Source organism: Neofelis nebulosa, chromosome 13, assembly GCF_028018385.1.
Source record: "Neofelis nebulosa isolate mNeoNeb1 chromosome 13, mNeoNeb1.pri, whole genome shotgun sequence".
NCBI lineage: Eukaryota > Metazoa > Chordata > Mammalia > Carnivora > Felidae > Neofelis > Neofelis nebulosa.
This window is the reverse complement of record NC_080794.1, coordinates 82,229,618-82,255,889: the sequence shown is the minus strand read 5'-3', so window position 1 is coordinate 82,255,889 and position 26,272 is coordinate 82,229,618. Positions and strand designations below refer to the sequence as shown.

The following is a 26,272-nucleotide window of genomic DNA, read 5'->3' as shown; positions in this document are numbered from 1 at the left end:
TCCATTCTGCTGGGTATCCATCACACCCTTCCATCCCTCTCCACGGGGTCACTTCCATTTGTCCACCCGTTGGCTTACTTTGACCTTTCTGAACCCACAACCCGTTGAGGCAGCTGTTTAGACCTAACGGAGGCTGTTTTCTTGTGGTGCATTGGTGGTGGGACCCTAGACGGTACAAAGTTCCTCCTGGTTGGCCGTTATATTGTTCTCCTGTGTCTGTTCCAGCACTCGGGGATAAATAGTTCCAATGCAGAAGTGCTTGCTCTGTTCAATGTGACGGAGGCGGATGCTGGGGAGTATATATGTAAGGTCTCCAATTATATAGGGCAGGCCAACCAGTCTGCCTGGCTCACTGTCCTGCCCAAACAGCAAGGTAACAACGTTCTGTGTTTTTTTGTTTTTTGTTTTTTTTGTTTTGTTTTTTAAAGAAGGCTGGATATAGAAGCTGAAAAGACTTGGTGCTTTGAGAGACTGCAGGCAGCTTATAGGATACTCTGTGGCCTTGGTATATTCATAATAATCTTTCTCTGGTGATGCAGCTGGTATGATGCCAGTAGCCATGGAAAAATGCCCACGATGTTCAAAATGTTGCTCTAATTTCTTCCAAAGATTGCCTTCCACCCCCCACCCCCCCACCCAGTTTTTAAGTCGTTCCTTCTGGTTAACCTTGTTCGGGCTGCACATTCCCCATCGTTGTACATCTTCTGCATTTTAAATACACACCGGCATGCCTGGTTGAATTTGTGACGTTTGCATATCAGCCGAATTCGAACCTCCTCCTGCCGCAGATTTGTGGAGAAATATCGGCACCGTGTGATTTTTCCAGCAGAATGTTACTTCTTGGTGGCGTGACTGGTGCTCGTGAGATACTGTGCTTGATCTCGCCGTCCCATCGTCAAGCATAGTCCATTTTAATCAGTGCCCTGCTGGACCCTGTCAAAGGCAACAACAGGTTGCCTGCCTTAGTTTGTCACGACCCACACTTGAATGTTGATATTAATGAAAAAAAAAAAACCACCCCGTTTCTCTGCTACCAAGATCCTCCTTCTGTTGCTTTCCATGCAACATAAGTCAAAATGGTTACGCAGGAGTGAAAATTGGAGTCTGGTAGCTGACACGCAGTTCCACCCTGGTTGGTTCCCACCGGGCCGGAAGGGTAGGCCAGGTGTCCACCTGGGCTCGAGTCCAGTGTTTTGTTTTATAACACGGTCACTGAGACAGAACCATCCCTTTGTCAAGGTGGGAGTCTGCAGCCAACAGGACCAGAACCCAGCTTGGACTTTTGGGCGCCATACTTCTGGAAAACCATCCCTAAATCCAAAGCAAAACAAAGGCTAAGAGAATGGATCTCTGTGGGTTGATTTTTCCATGCGTTTGATTGCATGCATGTCTAGGTGGTGAAGCCGGTGTGGTGACGGGGCCTGTGGAGGTGAGCTGCTCAGTGTCGTTCCGTGTCTCTCGGTTGTGGGCTCTGTGGACGGGCTGCAGTCGGAATCTTCTGGTGGCCAGCACCTGCCGGAGCCCCCGGTGTGATGCCTCATGGTTCCACGGCCCCCTCCACAATCATTCCTGGGTCGTCTAGCCTTTTCTCTTGCTTCCCTTGTTTTCTAGGCCGCCGGTGTTAATACCACGGACAAAGAGATTGAGGTTCTCTATATTCGGAATGTAACTTTTGAGGATGCTGGGGAGTATACGTGCTTGGCGGGTAATTCTATTGGGATATCCTTTCACTCAGCATGGTTGACAGTCCTGCCAGGTACATTCTGCTCTTTCTCTCCACGGTTGTTGCCCTTTTCTTGGTTGATTGCTACAAAATTAACACCGCTTCTGTTCGCGGAAAATGGCCCCTTTTATCCCGGCATAGAGATTTTTTTAAAAATGTCTAAAATGACCCCCCAGGGATAAGACAGTTGCCTTTGGAAATTTCACTCACAATGAGATCCCACCCTCACGTGAATGATCAGGTAAAATTTCATCCTTAAAAAACCCAAAGGGATCTTAACATTTATCGTGAGTCACGGAGTCAACGTACAAATTCTCACCCGTCCCTGTTTCTCTTAAGGAAGACGTTGACATTACTTCGTAACGTACAAAATAGTTTTTTCTCATCTCAGATTCCATTTCGCTGAAATCCCATGTGTACTTTTATTACTTTGCTCCACTCTCTCTTTTTTAATGATATGAAAATAGATGGATGTCTGCCGAGGTGCCGGGGGAGCCCCACCTCTGCACAGAGGCTGTACAGAAGCAGTGTGTTACCTACCTCGGGAATCGGTGGCTTGCCGTGTGTTACAATAAAGTGGACCCTCGGCTTGCTTTTCCTGCAAAGCATGCTCTTGCCATCTCGGGCTTGATGTTATTTCTGCCCCGTGGAGAAATCAACATCGGTGAAGCCCCGTTGCCTAAATATTGCTGCTGCCTGGATCTTTAACCGACATCTCTGTCCTAGTCGAACTTTTCCTGATAATCCCTACCTACTGCCTCTGTGCCTTTGTCATTGCCTTCGTGAAACTGCATAGACTGACTGGTTTGCCAGCTCGGGATGTCCCACGGCCGTTATTAATTGCTTATGTTTCGAGGGCCGTGCCTACCTGCATGCTTATTGTGTATCCCGTCAAAATAAATCGATCGTTTCATTTTGTGCTGTGTTGCTGGAGGTTTTGACTGTCATGCAAGTCTTTTTCTGGTTACAACTCATAAGCTTTAAATAATACCATTTGCATCCAGTTTGCCTTTTGTCGTGAGTCTGCTCTGTGAATATTTGCTTTGAAACAGTGAGATGCCTCTTACGTTGAGCTTGCTTTTTTACCTGTAGTACTGCATTCCGCAGGTGCGTAGTTGGCCCCCCTTAACCAATTGGCCCGACGGTACTAGCACATTAACTGTAAGAACACAGCTTGAGGAAAGTACTGTTCGGAAATACCCTGCCTGTAGCTTGATGAGCCTTGAGGACGAAGGAGGGAGCGGGTATCATTTATTGGAAGTTGGTAGACGAACGTGCTACCCACGTGGAACACCATTTCTGTGTTCAAAAGAAACACTGTAGTGACATCAGTATAACCAGAAACACAAATTTCAGATGGTAATCGATGAGGGAACATTACCAGCTTTTCATGGCATGGGCATAGCGATTCTATACTAACAGCAATTTGGTCTTTAAATGAAATGCATTTATTTGTGGAGTTGAATACCAGGCTGGACTGTATTAAGAAATTTGAAACTTTTCCGGGCCAGCCCTACTAGATGAATATTTATTTCATTTCATGTGAAAGTGTGTTCGTCTGGGGTAAATTACCCTGTCACAGCTTCCTTTGGAAGAGCTTTATCCAAATAAGAGTGATCCCTTCAGATGCAAAAGTGGGCACTGTTTATATTTAAGAATTTTAAATTTGATTGGCCTCAGAGACCACCGTGGAAGACAGTCCGTTTTTTTGTAGGTGTGGTTGACTGTCGCATCGTGCCCGAATGCCTAACAGAATGTAGCCTTGTAGCCTGCTCTTTGTGCCTTGGTGGGAGCTAGTCCACCGTGATCTCTGCATTGCAGAGGCCCCTTGAGGCTAGAGAGAGTGGCCGTGTGGGCCCTGGTGGTAAAACAAGGAGCCCTTGGTTGCTCACCTTCACGGGGAGAGGTGCACGGCAGGCCCGTAGCCCGGGCCTTTCTGCAGCCCCGAGTCATTAGGGAAACCTGTCCTCGGGAATGGTCGTCACCTTGTGTTTCGTTTAACTGTGCCAGGGCGCGTCAAGCCCGTGTCCTAACTCTGTGGCCTGCTTATCTGTTCCTCCCCTGTGGTCTGCACTCCAGCTCCTGTAAGAGAAAAGGAGATTACGGCTTCCCCAGACTACCTGGAGATAGCCATTTACTGCATAGGGGTCTTCCTGATTGCCTGTATGGTGGTGACGGTCATCCTGTGCCGAATGAAGACCACGACCAAGAAGCCGGACTTCAGCAGCCAGCCCGCTGTGCACAAGCTGACCAAGCGCATCCCCTTGCGGAGACAGGTAACAGAAAGTAGATAAAGAGTTTGAAGAACTTTACTCCTCCCCCGTATCCCAGCCAGCCCTTGGGTCTTTTTCTCTGCTTTGGTGCCATCTGCTCCTGTGAGCTTTCACTGTGTGAGTGGCCCCAGCATGCCTCTTAGTGGCCGTCCAGTTAGTATTTGGGGCTTGGAGAGTCAAGTCCTGGTGCCCCGGGGCGGGGCGGGGTGGGGGCGGTCAGTCGAGTCAAGTTCCAGGGGCAGGAGAGCATGATGGTGGGAGACTCTCGGAGCTAATCAGCAGAACTGGAAATAACACAGGGAGGCAACGCCCTTGTGTCTTTGAGGCTCAGGTGTAGCGGTCTTTTTGAATCATAGGCCACTTTTGTCCCCTGCGATCTAATGCCTTTTTTTGAGACCGGCTTATGCCACGACTTAGAAAGACAGGGGAGCTAGTTCTCTTTGACTTATTTTTTTTTTTAAATCAAGGTCAGAAACTTATGCCCTAAAGATGGATCTGAACTACCGCTTGATTTAAACCAGACTGCGATGTCTGTCTTGACTGGGTTTTGGCTCGACCTCTCTGATTCTTAAAATAGAAATGTATGCATATATTATGTTATTGTTAATCGTTCACAAGTGTGGCTGTGGATTTGGGGGTAAAATGATTGTTGTATTGAACGAGCAACAGATTGTCTTCAGCCTCGTGTCTGGTCTTTGGCGGTCACCTTTTGCTCTTGTGTGCGTCCTGATTGGTTTAATTTTGCTCTGGGGAGACAGGGCAAGAGAGCCCCTGCACCTCTGCTTTAAACCAAGGCTCCAAAGCCGAGTGGGACAGGATACGCTTTGACCCTTCCCTCTGTGTGTTCATGGAGACAGAAGGGGAAGGCAGATGTGAACGGAAAGTGTCTACAAGCAAAGTATTTGGAGCGGTGTTGTTTCTTTTGAAACAGCAAGTAAAATGGCCAACTCACTGGCTCTGTTTCAGTGCACGCTTTAGTAGAATTTACAGGGCATTTGTTAAAATTGCAGATTCCTCCGTCCCAGCCCCAGAGATTCGAGTTCGGTAGGTCTTGAATGGGACCAGGGATCTGTATTGTGTGTAAGCAGGTCCTTCGGTGATTTTGAACTGCACTCCGAGAAACTCTGGGTTAATCCCAGCTCTGCCCCTCCCGGGACTTCAGGTGGCGATGACATTTTCTGGATCAGGCATTAGGACGGATTAGGAACCAGTTGGCCAGCCGCGGTTTTGGCATGGCACCGGCTGTTCTCAACCCAGCTCCGGGCTCCGGGCTGAATGGGTCCTTGTTGACTCGTTGGAAGCCACGTATCAAGCAGTTCTTTATTCTTCCTAGAGGCCGAGGATAGCATTTGGAGGGTGTGTCAAGTGCAGGTGATTGCCCAAATTGTGTGAAGAGCAAGGGAAATAAAGGTGCCCATTGGGTCCCTCCTGCCACCAAGAATGCTATTGTTACTGAAACGACACCACTGTCATTCTTGGGGCTAGGGAAATAATGATGGGGCTGCTTGTCCGACTTTGGGAGAGGCCAGTTGGAAGGTGACTCTCACATGGCCAGGTGGCGCCTTCAGTGACATTCAGGTGCTGTGACCACCCGTTCCCCTCCCTCCTCCTTTCCAGTTACCTCCGGGCCATTCTTACAGCCACAGCCTTGAGAACCTGACCTCAGGGAGTTGAAGAAGGGAGTGGTGTTCCCATCTCTATGATTTGTTGTTTTTTCCTACCAGGGGAAAATGCTACCTTCTGGAGGAAACCTGCAATTTGGTGTAGCTAGACGATTGTCCCATAATGATTTCATCATCTTTTTTCTCTGCAGCTGTTACAGTGCTCTTTTTACTTCCATATAAAAGATGCAGCTGCCCTTAAAATCTCCTTGACTCAACCAACCCTAGTCATCGTATTTTCGTTTCTCTTCGGCTGACTGGCCTTTCGTCTTTGTCTGTCTCCACCTCGGTTGATCATGCTTCCTTCGTGTCCCTGTGTGATCAAAGGGAACATTAGGTCGTCTCCTTTTTTCTCCCCCCGCCCTCGCCTGCTTCCTTTCTTTATCATAATTTCCTGAGGGCTTGGTCCGACCCAGGTTCTGCGCAAGATACGGCCTGTCACCTTCACCAATGGTTCCAAGGTGATTTGGGGGCCATCATATGTAGTGGTCTTGGGTTTTAGTAAGGTCAAGTAGAATAAAGAAGCAGAGGAAAGCGCACAAATCTCTGGGAGATTCATTTATTTGGGGGGATGCTGACACACCTTAGCTCCTCATATATGTCGAAATGGGTTGTGCGATTCTTTACGAAGAATGCGCCGTCAGGAAGCACGGCCCCTTTGGTAGAGGAGGAGGTGCCTGTCAGGTATCTGGGGACAAGAGGGTTATTGGAGTGTAGCTGGAGTGAAAAGCCCCATAAAGGCCGGCAGAGATGTTGATGACAGAGAAAATACCACGGAGATGCCAAGCATACTTTCCCCTGGCGACAGGTGAGCCTGTGACCAGATGTCTTAAGGATGGGCTGTTCCTAGTTACTTGCGAGGCCACTTTTCATGCTGTATTAGCCCAGCCTCCTCTATGACGCAGGTAACACCGAGAGTCTTCATGATGGAGACCAAGTATTTGCTTCTTGACCCTGACCCTCCCCCCTCCACCAGCACGCACGTGCACACGCACACACACACACACACACACACACACACACACACCCCGCATCTCACTCAACCCCATCAATCACTGTCCTCCTTTTAGAACGAGAGGAGTCATGTTTTTTCTTTTCCTTTTTTTCTCTTTCTTTTTCTTCTTCTTCTTTTAATCCTACTGTGAGTGTTTCCTTCTTGACATTTACTGATTTGGACCGGACTTAACGGTTACAGGATGTCTCCGTTTGTTATTTTTTTTTTGAGTCAAAAATACTTTGCTCCAGTAGGCTCAGAAGAAGTTCCTTGTGTTCATTTCCCAGTAATTGTGAGTTTTTTGAGGCTCTTTACGCATTTTGATGCTTGAGGAAAGAGAGAACTTTTTAGTCGGAGGAGGCAGGTGGCAGCCGGCGTCTCCCCGTGTCCCTTGACAGGGGCTCATGCTGTTTTCAGTGCCGGGGCTCGGACACCAGGCCGGCCACTTGCTCACCTGCTCCTGTTCCTTTGGCATCAGCGTGATCAAGGGGGCCAGCCCAGAGGGGGTGTCCTCATGAGCGTGTCAGCTCTCGAGCAGGTGCCCAGGCTGCCAGGGGACAGCCACAGTCATTGTGAAGCAGCCTTTATACACCCACGACTTCAAGAGAGGGCTTCCCTTTCTGTGAGCTGCACACATCAGCGGGGCGTTCGTGGGGAGGGGTGCAGAGGAAACTGAGGGTGTTTGTTCAGGAGGCATGTGGTATTGCTGGGTTTGGTGAATCAGTTTTTCGGTGAGTACGTAAGTTTCCTTCTCTGGAGCCAGAAGTTTCCATAGGGCAGGATGGACATTTAGCTTTTGCCGTAAACAGATAAAACCGTCTCCTGGGTAGGGGCACACATGTGCATGCAAGGCACACTCCCGCCACTACTCACCTCTGAGAAGGGCCCCCAGGGTCTTTTTCTGAGGCTTTGCTTTCACCCTCTTGGTTGCTGATATGGGTAGATCAGGGTCCTCTTGTTTTTAATGTTTTATTTATTTTTGAGAGAGAAACAGAGTACAAGCAGGGGAGAGGCAGAGAGAGAGGGAGACAGAGAATCTAAAGTAGTCTCCAGGGGGCCTGGGTGGCTCAGTCGGTTGAGCATCCGACTTCGGCTCAGGTCTCAGGTCATGATCTTGCAGTTCGTGGGTTGGAGCCCCGCCCCGGGCTCTGTGTTGACAGCTCGGAGCCTGGAGCCTGCTTCGGATCCCGTGTCTCCCTCTCTGTCCTGTCCCTCCCCTGCTCACATTCTGTCTCTCTCCATCTCAAAAATAAATAAACATTAAAAAAAAAAAGTAGTCTCCAGGCTCCGAGCTGTCAGCACAGAGCCTGATGCAGGGCTCGAGCTTAGGAGCCATGAGATCATGACCTGAGCTGAAGTCAGACGGATTAACCAACTGCGCCACCCACGTGCCCCAAGGTCATCTTTTTTTTTTTTTTTTTTTTTAACAATATCTTTGAGATAAGTGGCATGTTCCCAGGGACCTCACGAACGGGACAGAAGCTGTGGGGGGACTGGCTGGGTGCGTGTGATTCAGGAGCCAGTTCTTGGGGGCTGTGCCTTCGTGGGTATTAAACACGCTGAACTCTGTGAAGGAGGGTTCCACTTCTAGAAGCTCTTTCATTGTCTAGCAGCTAAATGTCATGATATTGGGAGATTCTCCACCTTTTGGTTAGTCAGATGGTCTAATGAAATCTCCCTGGTTCCAGAAAACGCTTGGGTTATTAGGGTAGTCATGGATGGCTAACTGGAACCTTCCCTTCCATGTGGGTGCCTCGCCCTCCCTGGTTCCCACTGGGCTGTTAGCTCCTCTCAGCCTCTGAAAGATAGGACAGTTTGAGATCTGATTTGGATTTTGGCTGATGGGATCTTCTAAGAAGCACCAGCCCATCCAGGACCGGTGAGTCATTGCTTTGATGGGTTTACTCATGGAATCCGGGCTGCAGCCCGGGGGAGGCAGAGACCTGGTGAGGGAGAAAACTGATAAACCGCCTTGCCTGATGACTTAAATATTGTTATGGAGGGAAACAGAATCCAACCCCAGAAACGCCTCAAACCTTTATCCCAGCCGCCTGGTTTGAGGTGGTGAAAACATTTTGTTTGGCCATTGAGGAGGGGTGGACAGGGCTTAGAGCACAAGTATGTTAACTCGGGGCCTTAATGTTCTGGTTTAGGGGATCCCCAGCTTCAGAGTCAGGAATTAGTGACACCCGTGTGTCACCCCTCTCCTCCTTGCTTCTATCTGCCCTGTTTTCTGTGAGTCCCCCTACCCTCCCTTTGTTCAGTCTACTCTGGTATACAGAGATGACTCTCTTTCTTGGTGGCCCTTTAAAAGGAAAAGAAGAAAGCCACTTCCTTGCTTAGTTTCCCATATATACCGTGGAAATACGCGAAACGCACCTTTCGTTAGAAGTTTGATTTATGGCACGTGTTAAAGAGAGTCCGGAAAGGGGGGAGCTGAATGGAGACAGAAGACAACATACATGCTAGAATCGTGCCTGCCAGGATTGAGGAGTGGGAAGGCGGTTTATATGAGTGTGTTAGTGTGTATTGTTCGCCAGTAACTTAATTATCGCCATTGGTGGACTACTTTTAAATTAGATAGAATATCCAATGGGGTAGATGATTTTGTGCAAAAAAAAAAAAAAAAAAAAGCGATAGTCTCCTAGTCCTGAATTAGTCCAGGGATTCACAGGTGGACAGTGGGGATTACTTGAGGGTCCCGAAGGAAAGACACTCTAGCAAAACACAGTATTTCGTAGAGGAATCAGTCGCCTGCAGAAGATTGTACCCAGCCCCAGAAACACATTCGCTCTCAGCAGAAGCAGAGTGAAGAGAAAGCCAGCCAGAGGTTACAGTCCCAGAGGGGATTTTAAAAGCTCAGTAAAAAATGCGTGGAGGTCAAATTAAGATACACCTTCACAGACAGTGATCAGATTCTATAGTTTCTTATATACTTCTGGCATTTTCTTACCTTTCTTCCCCTTTGTGCTTTTTACAAGAGTATTTTCCAGATTTGCACATTGAATGTAAACCTCTACCCTTAATCGGGACAAAACCTTCATAAGTAACCCTTTCTGTAAACACGGTTTTAAAGTTTGAACGGTAGTGATAGCAACAAAGTTCGTAGAGGGCTTCGGTTTTAAAAGCTTGGACACGAAAACCTTGTGGAGATCGTTCGGAGGAAGCTGCACATGTACGTGAACTTTTGCCATGGGTTTGTGGGCAGAGATTCCTTACGGGTCATAGGTTAGCCGCAGAGCAGTTAACTTCTGACTGGTAAGTTTTTCTTTTCTTCAGCAGCCCCTAAGCCATTATTTGTCATTAGGACGTTCTTACGCTTTTCCCCTGCCCCGGGACCGACCCCTGACTCCTGGATCCTTAATTTCTTGGGTTTGCTCTTTGACTTGCTGGAGCCCCGGCCCATCCTGGCTGTGAGCAGAGGGTCTCATCTTCCAAACTAGGAAGGCACGTCCTGTCCTGCAGTCAGCCTTCCCTGCCGGTGGGGTTTCGGTCTTCCCAGAGCGCACAGTGTGACAGCATCTCCCACACAAAACGCCCGCAAGCTGCAGATCTTCCAGGTTCCCTGGGGGGGCTGCCGGTCCCGAGCTCCCTTGGATCTGGGCAGCCAAGGATTCTGAAAAGGCGCTAGGAGAAACAGTCGCGACGTTGGTAGCAAATATCAACCGAACTCTTTGCCAGTGCCAGGCTCAGCACTAAATGCTTTATGGGTGTGACCTCATTTTCCCCTCATGGTAAGTCTGTGGGGTGGGAACTTTCCTGGTTTCCTTTCAACGGGTAGGAAACTCTAGTCTAGGAAGGTTACACGACTTCCAAAGCGCTCACAGTTGGCCAACGTTGGAACTGGCACATAGCCCCCCGGGTGGTGCCGTTGGTCAGAAAGCCACCACCTGAGTGGAGCCCCATGTTGTAAGCAGTTAGCAGAGGAAGGGTACCAACCAGGGTTGGCTGCTAGGCCAAGCCCGGTCACCGGGGTGCCCGCATGGGAGGATGCAAAGATGCCACAAAACCCAGCCCGGTAGTGCTGGGAAAGGTTGCAAAAGCAATGCTCTCGTTGTTTTTGTTTTTGTTTTTGTTTTTGTTTAGTTTATTTATTTTGAGAGAAGGAAAAAGAGAGAACACGAGCAGGGGAGGGGCGGAGAGAATCTCAGCACAGAGCCTGACACGGACTCGATCCCATGACCATGAGATCATGACCTGAGCCGAGATCAGGAGTCAGTTGCTCAACTGACTGAGCCACCCAGGCGGCCCATGTGATCTGGTCATTTCTAACTCCTTTAGAAGTCACTGTATGTCAAGCACGTGTGCTCTGCTGTTTTTCCCCCTCCTGGGACAGTTCTACCTTCCTCAATTCAGATCCCTGCCATTCTAAAAAATATTTTTATTGTTAAAGAAAGTGCTTCTTCTAGGGGCGCCTGGGTGGCTCAGTTGGTTGAGCGTCCCGACTTCGGCTCAGGTCATGATCTCACAGTTCGTGGGTTCGAGCCCCGCGTCGGGCTCTGTGCTCTGACAGCTCAGAGCCTGGAACCTGCTTCAGATCCCGTGTCTCCCTCTCTCTCTGCCCCTTCCCCGCTCATGCTCTGTCTCTCTCTGTCTCTCAAAAATGAATAAACGTTAAAAAAAAAAAAAAAAAAAAAGTGCTTTTTCTAAAACATAAAAAGAAATACGTATGCCTGGTGATAAAACTCAATCGACTTGAAAAGTTCTGAGGTAAGATGAGTTCTGCCCCTTCCCTCAACTGTGAGTCTTCTCTCTCTCTCTCCCCCCCCGAAGGTTAGCCACTATTCAATCTCTTCTATATCATTCCTGAAAGTTAAAAAAAAAAAAAAGGTTGTGTTCTCACGCCCCACATGGGGAGGCCGCTCTCCTATGCCGTACCCTGTACTCCTTGCTGCTGCTAAGAGCAGAGTTTTGAGGACATGCCTCTTTTACCCAGAACTGTGCCCCCTCTTACTTCTCCGTGGGGTTTCCCCTCATCGTCATCGATGGCAGCACACCAGATACAGCGATAGTGGAATTCTGGAATTCCTGCCGGTCTGATGACGACAGACTACACGGCTGGCCTCGCGGAGAGAGTCCTGGCTGCAGGATTTGCCAGACCGCGGCCGTTGGGGGCCTGTATCGTCTCGTCCCAAGACTGACTTTTCCAAGTCTGGTTGGTTCTTGTTGCCTGTGACCCTCAGGGACAAGTTCCCATTGCCGTGAATGGTGACCTTTGCCTCTTTGTGTGGGAGAACTTTCTGGAAGACCGTTTTGTCTTTGACAACACCAGCCTCCTTCTGTATCCATAGCACATGGCCTTGGTGCAGGGTGCTAGGGTTTGGGGAAGCATGTTTGGCCAAACCCAGTCCTGAATCTTTCTGATTCCTTCTCTGCGGATGGAGCTCAGGATGTTTGTGTGGTCGCTGAAAACTGTGTACATCTTGATGTTTTTTGAGACACCCTGGTTTCTGAGAGCGCTGTAGCTGAGGCCGTGTAACGCAGTGAGTTGGGGCCCATGTGGAGTCTGGAGGGGGTGTTCCCGGTTGTCTGTTTGGCCAGGGTGCTGTCCCTGCCTAGTCCCTGGCATTAGTGGGGAGCAGAACTGGATTCCATGGGAGTTCACACAGTTACCTTTTGTCCTTTCCTCCTCCTGCCACTTGAGTGCTTAGACACTTAGGTGTGAGGCCTCAGCCTCTTGGAGCCGAGTCTATCCGTGAGGTCTTTCTCAGCTCCAAAAGTTACGATTCTTCAGCTCCTTTTTAAAAAGTTATTTTTAAATTGCTTCCAGCAAATAACTTTGCTCATACTCTGCATGTAAAGCTTAAGAGTAAATGCCCCTGTCAAAAGACCGCTCAGAAGGGCTCAGAAATGTTCTCTTGTACGTTTTAAAAGATGATAGAAATTCTGGGTTAAAAATCCCATACGTCTTGATTTTATTTTTTTTTTATTTTATTTATTTTTGAGAGAGGGTGAGCATGAGCAGGGGAGGGGCAGAGAGAGAGGGTGAAAGAATCCCAAGGAAGCTCTGAGCTGTTAGCCCAAAGCCCGATGTGGGGATCGATCCCCAGAACCGTGAGATCATGACCTGAAGTCTAGAGTCGGATGCTTAACTGACTGAGCCAAACAGGCACTCCATACATCTTGATTTTAATACTGAAACCAACTTCCTATTCCTAAAATGACTCCACCTCAAACCCCCACCCCAGTCCATTCTTGGGCTCTTCTTGGATTTCTCCCTGCCTTCAGGGCACTTTGGGCTTACAGAGGAGAGAATGAAGATTTTTTTGTCTCAGGAAAGTATGGGTCTTCCTGTTCCCGGCGGGAATGGTTCAAACTCTACCTCGCGAAAGGTCATCGCAACTAAGTATGTTTATCTGCCCTCGGTCTTTGCCACCTTAACTTCAAAGGTATGTTTGGGGGCGCCGGGGTGGTTCAGTTGGTTATGTGTCTGGCCTCAGCTCTAGTCATGGCCTCATAGTTTGTGAGTTTGAGCCCCACATCAGGCTCTCTGCTGTCAGCACAAAGCCTGCTTTGGATCTTCTGTCCCCCTCTCTCTGCCCCTCCCCCGCTCATTCTCTCTCTCAAAAAAAAAAATAAATAAATACAGCTTAAGAAAAAAAAAAAAAAGGTGTGTTTGTAAGCATAGCTGGAGAGTCCTGTTGACCTGGGCAGTCTTGCAGGGGACAGAACCAGAGAGGAACTGCAGGCTGCGGGCTGCTTTGATGGACCACGTTAAGCCTCATGTTCCAACTTTCTTGAGCCAAAGTCTTGTTCATGGTTTAGAGTGAGGTGGTGGTCAAGCAGCCCACAGTTGTACCAGGATGGTGTAGTCATCCTCGGGATCGGCCTTCAAGTGGGCTCCACATGTGTTTTCCTTATAGAAACTAGCCCAGGAAAGACACCATGTTTAAGAAGTAACCGTTTTGTCAGACACAGACTGAAATGGTTGGGGGGTGAATGAGAAAACTCGGTGTAGCCCTTGCAATCTTCAGATGGAAGAGGAGATTTCCCACATGATGATGAATACAAGGAGGCATTTTTTTTTTTTTCTCCTTGACTCTTCGCCCCACGCTTTCAATCCATTAGTCTCTACAAAGAGGCAGTTGATTGCCATCAGATGTCCTGGGCATCACCGGTTCCCAGAAGGACTAGGGGGGAAGCAGAGAATGGCCCTCAGTGCCTGGGTCTCCGGTTACCTTGAATTAAGACCCTTGGAGCTATGGGATGCCCTTCACATTCAAATCCTAGAGCTAGTTCCTTGAGACACTTGGCTTTTCGTTCCAAAAGACAGACGCCATACCGGAGAGCTGATCGTCTAACAAAAAGTTTTTACGGAATTTCACGGGCACAGAATTGATTCCTGATATGAGCTGGTGTATGGGGAGATTGGTCATGTGGGGCTCCGGGACAGGTAACAAGGCAGTAATGAAGCTCATGGGGTTGTTGTTGTGTCCTCAGGTGGCTGTTGGGAGGAATTCGGACAGAAAGATGACTTCTGTTTTGACCGGGTGCTGTCTAAAGATGTTTGCAAACCCGGTCTTGGGAGCATAGGAGGTGGGTGAGATGTGGTGCTGCCGAGATAGGAAGACAGAGGAGCTGGAATCGGATTCTTGACTTTGGCCGGCCCTCCCACCTTTCTTCCTAAGAATCGACCATCTGGCCGGGCTCTGGCCGGCTGCCAGCCTTCTCAGGTGGAGCCAGGATTACATCTGGGTCTTTGCATCTTGTATCCAGGTTTCTGCCGAGTCCAGCTCCTCCATGAACTCCAACACCCCGCTGGTGAGGATAACCACACGCCTCTCCTCAACGGCAGACACCCCCATGCTGGCAGGGGTCTCCGAGTATGAGCTGCCAGAAGATCCAAAGTGGGAGTTTCCAAGAGATAAGTGAGTGTTTCCATTGGACACATCCCCAGATGGAGACTTAGGTCTAAATGGGGATGTTGGATTGACATTTTCTTTTTATGGTCCTTAACTGCAAAGGTCATGTCTGACGATCTCAACAGGAGTGAGTGAGGTTGTATTTCTAACCACCTCCTGAAAAAGAAAAGAATTGATTCTCTCACTTTTAAGCGTTCTTTAAAAACAGCTACTAGGCATGGCTGGTCTCCAAACAAGATGGTACCTTGTTAGCATTTTTTTTTTTTTTTTTTTTTACTGTTTAGATCATTCATACCCAGTCACATGGACTAAATATCCCACTTATAATAACAGATGTGACCTTCCAGCCGCCGGTTATTAGAACATGACTGTTCTGTAGTCCATTTCTTTGGAGAAATTAGATGTAAAATACAAATTGCCCTAGGAGTCTTCACTCAGTGTTGGCTGTTTTTTTTTTTGTTTTTTTTTTCAACGTTTTTTATTTATTTTTGGGACAGAGAGAGACAGAGCATGAACGGGGGAGGGGCAGAGAGAGAGGGAGACACAGAATCGGAAACAGGCTCCAGGCTCCGAGCCATCGGCCCAGAGCCCGACGCGGGGCTCGAACTCACGGACCGCGAGATCGTGACCTGGCTGAAGTCGGACGCTTAACCGACTGCGCCACCCAGGCGCCCCAATGTTGGCTGTTTTTAATGGTTATTCATGTAATATGGGGCTGAAATGGTTCAAATATGGTATCTGACATCAAATTTCCCGTGGTCCATAGTATTTTCCTTAGTGGATGGTGTGGAGGTGTTCTGATCAGATGTTTGTTCTAATCAGCATGCCCACCTGGGCTCTGTGGAAGGCATTACCGGGAGCTGTTTATCTCTTGATCTGGCTTGATGTCCACGTATTTGGGCTCTCTTGGACTGGATCTGAATCCTGGTTCCGCTAGCCAGTGGCTAGGCAACCTTGATCTTCTGCACTTCCATTTTTATAAACTAAAGATCATAGTATTGACCTCCCAGGACTGAGCACAGTTCTTGGCTTCTGAGTTTCCCTGCCTTGTGTTTCCCTTCCTGTACGGGTAACCTGAGAGCTCTGAACCACAAACATCAAGAAGGTGGTGGGGCCAGGCAGAGAGTCTGTGAGGCAGATCTTGTGCTCCCAGCCCTCTCTTTCTGGTCCTGCCCAGAAGACAAAGTATGACGGTCCTTGAAGACCGTCAGCTCACTTGTTGTAGTCGTTCGAATCTGAACATTGGGAATAGCAGAAGGTGGACATCCCAGACTATACGTCTGCATTCCCTCGCCTGCCATAACCTCTTGCCTGGCTTGGATACAGCTTTCACTCCCTGTCTGTCTTGGCATTTGCAGTTGTCTCCCTAAAGTTAAGTCAGAGAAGTGTTTAATTACAATCGAAGAAACTCCTACACAAAGTTGGAGGTACCAAGATAAGCTTTTCTAGAGACTGGGTATGACGAGCTCTCTTTGGGAAGAGAGGTAGTAGCTTACGTGGCACCTGTGATTTCGATTCACCCAACTCCACACCGGTTTCGTTTCCCGGCAGCCAATTTCGAGATACTAATATGTGCCATAAGCTAGGACCAAATAATTATACAGGTGTCACTCTGTCAAGAGAGCTAATGGAGGTAATTTCCAGTGTGTTTGTGTCCTGTAGCGAAAAGACCATTCTTCATTCGGGACTTGCTTCTTGAACAATAACCGGGGAGGCATCAGAGAAAACACAAGGTGTGGTTTCCTTCCCTGGAGAAGGTGGAAAGAGAACGGGGTTGTTTCTCACCAAGCCACTTGGCTCCCTCGTTTGAGTGTACCAGTCGGAGGGTGCGCACTTCCTGCACGAATAGGACTGAACTATTCGTGGGGGGGGCTGCGATCGTATCGTAAGAAATCCCAGCTCTCAGGTTCAGTGCACGGTTTTTGTCGCCTGTGACGCTGCAGCCAACAGTGGAAGTCTGTGTGTGCCTAACCGTTAGCTCCCACCTTGGGGGAGGACCCTCGGTGCGGAAAATCTGAGCGCTAGGCATTTCAAAACGGAGTTTAGCACAAACGTAGGTGGAGCAGACTTCCAGTGAATGAAGGCTATTTAGAAGCAGTTTATTAGATTGGAGGCAGAAGTTATACAAAGAAAGGATTGTTACGCTTGTCGTAGCGGGGCAATAGGACATAAATTAGCCATTTTTCCAATGCAAATGTTTATTTTCTGCCAAGATATTAAATTTAATTTTAGTTCAGGATAGAAACAGAATGACCTCAGCATAGCATACGCCGCCCTCAGTCTTTGCTTACCTTTTGCAAACCTTTGTGTGCTTATCATAAATAGTGTTTATTTACTAAGGGCAGCTTAATACTTCACTGTGTTGTGCTTAAGTGAAAAAACCACATTCATAAGTATCCCAAAGATTTCTCTGTTCTCTTGGCTTCGAGAATGCCCAGAGACAAATATATGGCTATTAGTATGGTGTGCACTGAGCTTCTGAGCTTAGAAATACAGTTCATTGTGTTCACTCTGGATTTTCTTCATTATTAATTTTGGGTAGTTAAGGATTTTCTAAACTGTGAGGTCAAAAGAGATTCCCCTCAATTTCTAGAATTTTCTTTTCCCTTTAGGGAAAAATTAGAGATTCCTTGAAATGCGTTTAAGATTCATATCATGTAACTTGGCCAGGAATGTGACCGTAAAATCCATTGGTATTTGAATAATAGTGATTTTAAAGACCTCACTTCACAGAGACCAAAAAAAAAAAAAAAAAAAAAAAAAAAAAGAAGAACAGCTTTAACATTTTTTCTTTGAGACATTCTAAATTACAAATATTCAATTGGCTCAAGATCAAAAGCTCCGCATTGTTAGCACTTAGGAAAGCTGACCACCTCACTAGCGAGGATACCTTCCACAAAGAAAACAAATCGTGAACACAAATGTGAAATTTAATAGCTGTTCCACCCGTAATTGACATTCTCTAAAACGTCACTAAGAAAATACTCAAGCGCGTGTGTACCCCAGGTCTCATTAGTTCCATATGATAAATGCTCCATGCTTTTGCAAGCCGCTGAAAGATTTTTATATTTAGGTCTGGAATTTCCCTCGCTACACCCCTTCACCAGATGCTGTGTGCTAATCCCCTATTTACACATTTAGGCTGACGCTGGGCAAACCTCTGGGGGAAGGTTGCTTTGGGCAAGTGGTCATGGCTGAAGCAGTGGGGATTGACAAAGAGAAGCCCAAGGAAGCAGTCACCGTGGCAGTGAAGATGTTGAAAGGTGAGTGGGGTGAGGGGGATGGGTGGGGGTGGGAAAGGGGTGGAAAGTCTTATCAAGAATGTTCCTTTTGTGGCATGTGAACTCTATCATGGCAGGGGTCAGAGAGCACATAGTTGACCTAGGGGTTGAGAAGTTTTCCATATAAATCAGCATCCCGGACAGACGATTTATCTTGAGCTGTGTGCACTTACAAGAAAGAAAAGCCAGTTTTGTTAGAAAGTGGTAGCCTCCCAGATTGTTCTTTGTCAGCTCCTAGGTGATGACCGTGATTTCCTATTCCCTCTATTTTTGTAGATGCTTAGAAAGTAGCAACTCACGTATGATTGATTAATTTAGAGGAGCATCGGCCTCTTGGATTTGGGTCCCAAACCTTCCCTTACAAATAAAGGAAGGTTGACCCTTTCGGAGGGAGTGAGGGGGTGCAGGGAGAGGAGGTCACACCTTCTGTTTTGTAAGAGAAACAAAACAGAATTGACACTGGTCTGGGAGAATCCCTTAGAAAGCTAAACGGACACCAGCAGGATCGGTGGCTGGGCAGAACCTTCTGGGCCATGTGAGCAGTTACCCCGGGACGTGAACGTCACATGTCGTTGTGCACTGACCTTCTAGCCCTGCTTCATGCCTATGTCCAAGGCACTTACGGTGTTTCAAACATTAACTTCTTCCTCCACAGTATTCTTTTATGAGACGAGTTATAGGGAACGGTTACATTATAAATCCTGTCGTAGGGATCTTAGAAAGGACGGTTTTTCCCACGTGTCTGGGCAAAGACACCTGTTCTTGAATATGGGTGCCTGACCCATTTGTGGATGCTTCCTGAATTAGGCTCTTTCTTTCTTCCATGGGCTGTCGTGGGATGATCCTGTCCCTCCCTGTGTGGGGAGGTAGCAGGTGGAAGGAGTAAGAAAGATGATTTTTTTTTAAGTTGTTGATCTGCATGGCTCCCAAGAAAACTGGGGCGTTTTGAGGTCCTCACGTTGGGGTTTGATGCCTGGGAGGACTGTGCTCCCCCACCCCACGTGTCTCAGCTCCACCAAGAGAGGTGGCCCTCTGGCTTTCGTCTTGTGTGGCCGGGGCCTGCCTCGTGCGCCCTGGCCCTCTTGCGTGGCGGGTGTGGTGGGCTGCATGCCCCACAACAGCCAACCTTGGCACCCCCTGGCCACGTGCCAGGGCACGTGTGGGGAGGGCCCAGGCTTCCCGCCTCCTTTGGCAGAACTTCTGTTTGGCGTCTGGAGTTCAGAAGTGGAGGTCTGGGGGGGTTATTTCTTTGGATGTACCCAGGTTGGTCCTCCCTTTCAGGATGGAGGAAGACGTTAGCCCCAGAGCCCTGTCAGGCGTCCTTTTTTTACAGCCAGTGGGTGGCTCACAGCAACATCCCAGCCCTGTCTGTGCTCCGTGTGTCTGTCTTACCCTCCAGTCAGTTAATTGCATTGCTCCTCCTTTTGTGAAGCTGAAAAGCTTTTTTCAATGAGGCTGCTACGTATTTCCTTATCTCATTGTTTTAGTAAATGCAGATTGTTCCATATTGAATTAGCTCAGAGAGGTTCGCGTGGAAGAGGCTTGCCACTTTCTAGAAGCTGTGAGCCTGTGACTGTAGGACCTAAGCCGCTTTTCTTGAAATTATAGAGCAGAAGTTTAGAAAACTTTAATTCTTTTATGTTGAGAATCACAGCCCCCTTTGAGAAACCCATTATAGAAGGCATGGGCCTTTGCCCACTCAGAATGCACACGCATACACACACACACACACACACACACACACACACACACACACACACACAGTTATGAGGTGCCCCCTGAACCTGTCTGTGAATTTTCTAAGGGCTACAAGGGCTTGGATTAGCAGCACTTGGTCTAGAGAAAGTCTGTAGTGATTTGACATACCCCATCCGGGTCCTTCTCCCCACCCCTGATGCGCTCACAGTTGTTTTCAGACATCTTGAAGTTTGATAAGGTTTTTTCTGAGGCCCCTTAGATCTGCCAGAGGATGGAATTATTTCATGATGAATTTAAACACCTCCCTCCCCCCCGCCCCTGCAATTTGTGAGGTTTGCTGGAAAAGAATTGGCCTTTAGCAGAAGAAGGTCTATATTTCTAGTCCTGACTTTTGACCTCATTGACCCCAAATTAGCTATTTGACACGGATCGGGGCAGTTCCCCGTCCGGGCCTTTGCCCCCTTCCCAGTAAAATGAAGGAGATGATTTGGAAAGTCTTTTCTGGTTCTAAAATTCAATTTCATGCTGTTTCAACTACGTTTTTGGCAATGACTTACAGCAGCAGCTGACGGGTTAAAAGTAACTGGTTTTTAATTTACCGAATGTTTGTAGATGATGCCACAGAGAAGGATCTTTCTGATCTTGTGTCAGAGATGGAGATGATGAAGATGATTGGAAAACACAAAAATATCATAAATCTCCTTGGAGCCTGCACTCAGGATGGTGAGTAGGAGGAAAAAATGCTTTCATCCAAATAATTTACGCTTCAGTGTTAGCATCATTTTAGAAACGGTTGGACTTTTGGATCTTGCTCCTAGGGCACCTCAAGTGCATGTTTAAAGTTCTCTTTAAAAATCCCCTTAGGAAGATGTTCCTGGCCATGAACACAAAGGGGACTTTGTGACTGTACTGGGGGACTGGGGAATGGTAGGCGTTGGGTGGCTTTGGATGGGAGGGCCTTATAGAGTCCTGCTGTTTTGAGGCCATAACCTGGAGGGTGTTCGGAAAGGACAGGCTCCTTGTGGTTTTGTCTGATGGTGCTGAGAGGGATTTCTCAAAATAAGACCCTATGTTTGGGTTGACAAATGCCTTAAAATGGGGATTGAGGAAGCCATGTCTTGCTATGGGCAGCGGATGACTGAGCTCCCAAGACTAGCTTAGAAGAGGAGAGAGTAGAAGGAAGGGACACGTTATCTGCCTCGGGGGAGACAGAGCCCTGGCTTCTCCCACTGGGGAGCTGACTAGCACTTTGGGACTCCGGTTGAGGATAATTAATAGACTTGAAAATCCTATCTTTGCCTCAGCAGCTTCTCTTTCAGGTCGATACCGGGAGTCGGGAGACTTTCCGTGGAGGGTGATGGTAGATATCTTTGGTTTGGTGGCCTTTAGCGCGGGTCTCGGTGGCCACGACTCGTGTTTGCCCGGTAGTGAGAAAGCAGCCACAGGTGATGCAGATGTGAATGGGCCTGGCTGCGTGCCAATACGATTTAATTGCAAAAACAGGCAGTGGGCAGGATTTGGCCTGCGGGCTGTCATTTGCCAACCTCCGATCTGTGCCTCGGAGAAAGGATCGCACGTGTGTGTAAGGAGGCGTACCCAGAAGCGTTTGTTTATTACCAACCTGGAAGCAATGTAAATGCCCATAAGTATAGAGAAATAAATAAAGTGTGGCCTATTTATATGGTAGAATGTATATATAGCTGTTGAAAGGAATGATCTAGATTTTTTTTTTATCAGCCCGACTGGGTTCCTTCCTCAAGGATAATACGTAGGGGGAAAATGTGGCAAAGCCGTATCTTCACGACGCATTTATGTGCTGGAAACCAGTGCATTGCTTATCGATACATATATGTGGGTAAAATGATTTAAAATGAACGGGCAGAGAGAGATCTCTGATAGCCATTGCTCTCCAGGAGGGCACTGGAGCACCAGGAGGGGGGCACTCGCCGTACCTCTGTTTATTTCTGGAAGACTTTGGGGGCTCTCTTGACCAAGTGTCGATTGGCATTTTGGGGAAGAGGAGAGGTGCCGCTGTCCTGTTTTTGTGTGTGCTTTTCCGTATGTTCAAATTCAACAAAAAAAGCACCGGCTTGTGAGAGCTCACACTGTGCTGAGGTTCCCGGGGGGGGCAGATCTGGGAAGGGTAGTCGCCTTCCTGAGCTGCTTTCTCTACTCCGTCTGCAGGGCCGCTCTATGTCATAGTTGAGTACGCCTCGAAGGGCAACCTCCGGGAATACCTCCGAGCCCGCAGGCCCCCCGGGATGGAGTACTCCTATGACATTAACCGCGTCCCCGAGGAGCAGATGACCTTCAAGGACTTGGTGTCCTGCACCTACCAGCTGGCGAGAGGCATGGAATACCTGGCTTCCCAGAAAGTGAGTCCTTTATATTCTCCTCAGTTGGGTAGATTCCAGTTTAAAAAAAAAAAAAGAGAAAGAAAGAGAGAGAGAGAGAGAGAGAGAGAGAGAGAAAGGAAGGAAGGAAGGAAGGAAGGAAGAAGAGAGAGAGAGAGAGAGAGAGAGAGAGAGAGAGAGAGAAAGAAAGAAAGAAAGAAAGAAAGAAAGAAAGAAAGAAAGAAAGAAAGAAAGAAAGAAAGAAAGAAAGAAAAAGCCTGTGAAGAAAACAGGCTCTTTGGACGTGCTCGTTTGCTGAGTCAGGCCCTTGCATGTCTCGTACAACCTGGAAAATACTTACTGCATTATTCACTCAGGGGCTTAGTGAACTCTTTTCAAAGCCAGAGCAGCCTCAGAAACGTCAAGGGACTGCATAGATGAGCAGAAAAGGTGTCTCCTCTCCTGAGATTCAGCTCTCGGTAGAGAGCCGCGGGCGTTGAGGGGGCGTGGGTGATTGTTTTTGGCTGTATTCGTTCTGTGCCGAGTTGGTGGACCTAGACTTTGGGTGTTGGGTTTATGGTTTTAAGTTTGAAAGGGCGTTAAATATTCTAAGAACAGAGATCAGGCGAAGGGATATTTTAGTAACATTGAGTCCTGGATGTCATCTGGGTTTATTTTGTCTCCTCTCGCGGGGTGACCCTCTGGTTAGAAGTTGGCCAGGTCCCCTGAGGTGAACCGTCTGCATTCCAAGCATGCCCCTGGCAGTGGAACTTTAAACATCTGAGTTATTCTGAAAGCAGTTAGACAGGTGCCCTGATGTCCTCTGGGGCATTTTGGATAACCCAAGACACCCTTCCTTAGCTCACGCTTTGCAGGGAGGGTTGTAGGACTTTGTCCTTGGGCAGAGGTGGGGTCACTGCCTACCTGTGCTGGAGCTTGAAGCCCATCTTCGGGTCCCCAAAGAAGCGAGCTTCTCTCGTGGGCGTGGGCCCACTGTCACCGTGGGGACCTGGGCTGGGTCACGGCCGTGCCAAGTCCTATGAGTGAGCGAGGCAGCCCGCGCCTGACCCCATGGCGTTAGGGATCCGGGGGAGGGGTGGCCACATCTCCGCCCCTGCTCCTGTGGCCACATCGGAACCCGGCCAGACCTACTACGTGTTCTGTTGTTGTTTCAAGAGAGTCCAGACTTGAAGACTTTTTCAGATCTTTTTCTTCCCCCCTAAAAAAGCGCTCACCGTGTAGGTTTTAGGAAACAGTTTGGTGCCTGCCTCTGTGTGCACGTGCACGAACCCAGGGGAGTTTGTCACCTGAAAAGCCTTTGACGTGAGGAAACGGTCAGATCCGGAATGTGGGACATTTCACAAGACATCGCTTCACAATGTCAGCATCACGAAAGACAAAAAGTACTGGGGAGATGGTTCCAGATTAAAGGCAACTTAAGAGACAGGACAGCTCCATGTACTCGGGTGACCCTGGACTGGGTCTTGTTCAGGATGGGAGGGGGGAGGAGCAGCTTTTATCAAGAACATTTATGAACTGAAATTTGAATGTGGACCGTATTCGGTAGTATGACCAGATGGATCCGTGTTAAATCTGGAGGTGGTGATAGTGGCCTCGTGTTAAAGGTAGATCTTTGCTCAGGTATTAAGGTGTGAAGTATCAGTGGGGTCTGTAACTCACTTTTCATTTCTTGTTTTTTAATGTTTGTTTATTTTTGAGAGAGAGAGACTGCGCAAGCAGGGGAGGGGCAGAGAGAGAGGGAGACCCAGAATCCGAAGCAGGCTCCAGGCTCCAGGCTCCGAGCTGCCGGCCTAGAGCCCGACACGGGGCTCGAGCCCACAAACCGCGAGATCGTGACCTGAGCCAAAGTCAGCCGCTTAACCAACTGAGCCACCCAGGTGCCCCTGCAACTCACTTTTGAATGGTTCAGGCATAAATAGTGTGTTCGCGCAGGGGGGATTGTGCGTGGAGAGGAAGACCAGCGCGACAGGTGAACCTGGCAAACGTCGGTATCCGTTGTTCTAGTTCACCTTTGCTGTAGCTTCCAGATAGTCCTAACTAAAACCCTGGGGAGTATGACCTGCCCGCAGGCTGCCAGTTGTGACCCTCAGGTCTTGGTCACTCTGGACCCTCCCTGCGTGGGAGAGGGGGAAGCATTCCCATAGGGGGTGGTGGAGTGGATCCAGTCCTGGACCTCTTGGAGCAGGAACCTTGGGCGGCAGCAGGAGAGATTAACAAGAAATGTGGGACTAAAAGTAAGTATGTAAAAGGCTGAGAATCATGCTGTGCAGGAAACAGGCAGTGTGTGAGGTCAGTGGGGGGCCCGGGGCCGGGTGTGGGCGCAGGTGACCGGTGGGCGCTCGCGCGGAAGGAGAGCTGTGCGGCTTCTGGGGAGGGACGTCGAGAGCAGGGTGTGAGATGCGGCTGGAGACGGGCGGGCCCTGCTGATTCAGGGCCTCCCAGACCCCGGCCGGGCGCTCCCGGCACATGGCGAGCCACGGAGGGGCCTGACCGGGTTGGGTTTGTGCTGCGAAGCTTGCTCCTTCTCCTGCTGCTCGTGACTGCTGGGTTAGAAGCTCGGGGTCCTGCGGAAGGGTGATGGTGGTTTGTGTTAGGGTTTCTTGGCTCCCGGAGGCACTGGAGGAGACCACGGATGTGGGATCTGTTTTTGCTGTCGGGGTACTGAGTAGATTTCCGGTCGGAGAGACTGGATGGCGGTGCCGCTGATCGGGACGAGGAGGACTAGGGAGTGGGAATAGATTCTGGTGGGCCATCCAGGATGCACCTTGAACATGCGCAGGCGCCCTTCAAGGGCCGCTGTCGAGCAGGAAGCTGCAGGCCAGAGCTTAGCTCCGAGGGCTGGGCTGGGACCTCGGCAGCCAGCAAAGGAAGTGTAGTTTCAAGGCACGGGGGGGCATCTAGGCGGGGAGAGGCGGAGCAGAGGGGCAGTAGAAAAAACTCTCAAATCTGGAGCTTGGCTCAAAGTACCCGATGGCAGTAGAGGCTGAGGGGACTCAGAGGTCGGGAGGAAAGGCAGGGTGTGGTGTACAGAGGTCACAGGAGGGGTTTCAGAAAGGTGGGGTGTTCTTCTGCTCGGAACAGGAGAGGAGAATGCGCCTTGAGCCAGGCTCATGGAGCCCGTGGGGATCCGCCCCTGCTCCCAGCTGAGAACTCGGACATCCTTCCTCCTCTGTTCAGTGTACTAGAGAAGGAACCAAGGGTCAGGTGAACTTTGTGAAAGGGGGCAAGCGAACACATTTTAGGATGAAGACCGAAAATGCCCTTGTCAATGGGGTTGTGATAGTAGCGATTCTCGCCGTGATTAATTACTACCTATTTTTGAGAACTTAACATCTGCCAGGCACAGGACAAGCCTTTTACATACAGTATCATCCATAACCTCAGAACAGCTCTGAGATAGGTGTGATTTTAGGATAAGGGAGGACTGTTAGGAGGTACCAGGAAACCTTTGGGCAGGTAGGTACGTCTAAGTCATTGTCTGTATTTCCAACATGGGGACGCCTAGGTCCACAGAGAAAAGTGGCTGGTCCCAGACCTGGCCCTGTGGTTCGTTCCTCACCCACCCCGCTCCCCAGACTCCCCTGCTCTCTCAGGGAATCCCTGCTTCACTCTGGATGGAGGGGAGGACCACTCACACAGGGTGGGCTAGAAGGGACAGAGCTGTGTTCTGATAGGGCCTTGCGGGGTTCCCTTAGCTGAGGATCCTCTGCAGTTAAAGCCCTAGAACCGATATGAAACTGGTGGTTGATGAAGATCTTAAGAATGGTCCCCTTGAGGGGCGCCTGGGTGGCTCAGTCGGTTAAGCGTCCAACTTCGGCTCAGGTCACGATCTCGCGGTCTGTGAGTTCAAGCCCCATGTCGGGCTCTGTGCTGACTGCTCAGAGCCTGGAGCCTGTTTCAGATTCTGTGTCTCCCTCTCTCTCTGACCCTCCCCTGTTCATGCTCTGTCTCTCTCTGTCTCAAAAATAAATAAACGTTAAAAAAAATTAAAAAAAAAAAAAAAAAAAAAAAAAAAAAGAATGGTCCCCTTGAGCAGAGCCTGCTTCCAGAAATGGAGGGCTTTTTCCTGACAGTGGAGGGGAAGAAGCAGGGAAAGGGCCAGATCATGGCCTGCCCATACGCATGCCTCATGGCCGCTAGCAATGAGCTTACTGGAGGCCAGCTTAAGGAACTGTTGAGTGAGCTCTCTGGCTCATTACTGATGGAATGCAATTATGAATTCGCCTCAGTAAACATTTACTGGGTCAGGCCCTGTGCTCAGTGCTGGGGATATAGAGATGAACTTGTAGGGCCTGTCCTTGAGCGGCTTTCCAATGTAAGTGTGTGTGTGTGTGTGTGTGTGTGTGTGTGTGTGTGTGTGTGTGTTGGTGGGGAACTAGGCAGTGGGCAGGTAAAGAAGCACCGTGATGTACACGGAATACAACTA

At 49.0% G+C, this 26,272-nt stretch overlaps 1 protein-coding gene across 10 annotated transcripts in view; it reads left to right on the top strand.

Moving 5' to 3' along the window:
- The window catches only part of FGFR2 (fibroblast growth factor receptor 2), a 105,958-nt gene that overhangs the window by 66,836 nt on the left and 12,850 nt on the right, over positions 1-26,272 (top strand). For 4 of the 10 annotated variants that reach the window (XM_058697965.1, XM_058697963.1, XM_058697958.1 and 1 more), the window contains 6 exons: positions 226-373; positions 3,803-4,006; positions 14,369-14,519; positions 17,655-17,776; positions 20,105-20,215; positions 21,677-21,867. In XM_058697965.1, the coding sequence (XP_058553948.1) occupies positions 226-373; positions 3,803-4,006; positions 14,369-14,519; positions 17,655-17,776; positions 20,105-20,215; positions 21,677-21,867 (927 nt within the window). Of the gene's footprint in view, positions 1-225; positions 374-1,611; positions 1,757-3,802; positions 4,007-14,367; positions 14,520-17,654; positions 17,777-20,104; positions 20,216-21,676; positions 21,868-26,272 lie in introns of all 10 variants that reach the window. The other 6 variants (XM_058697966.1, XM_058697964.1, XM_058697959.1 and 3 more) reach the window with 3 other exon arrangements.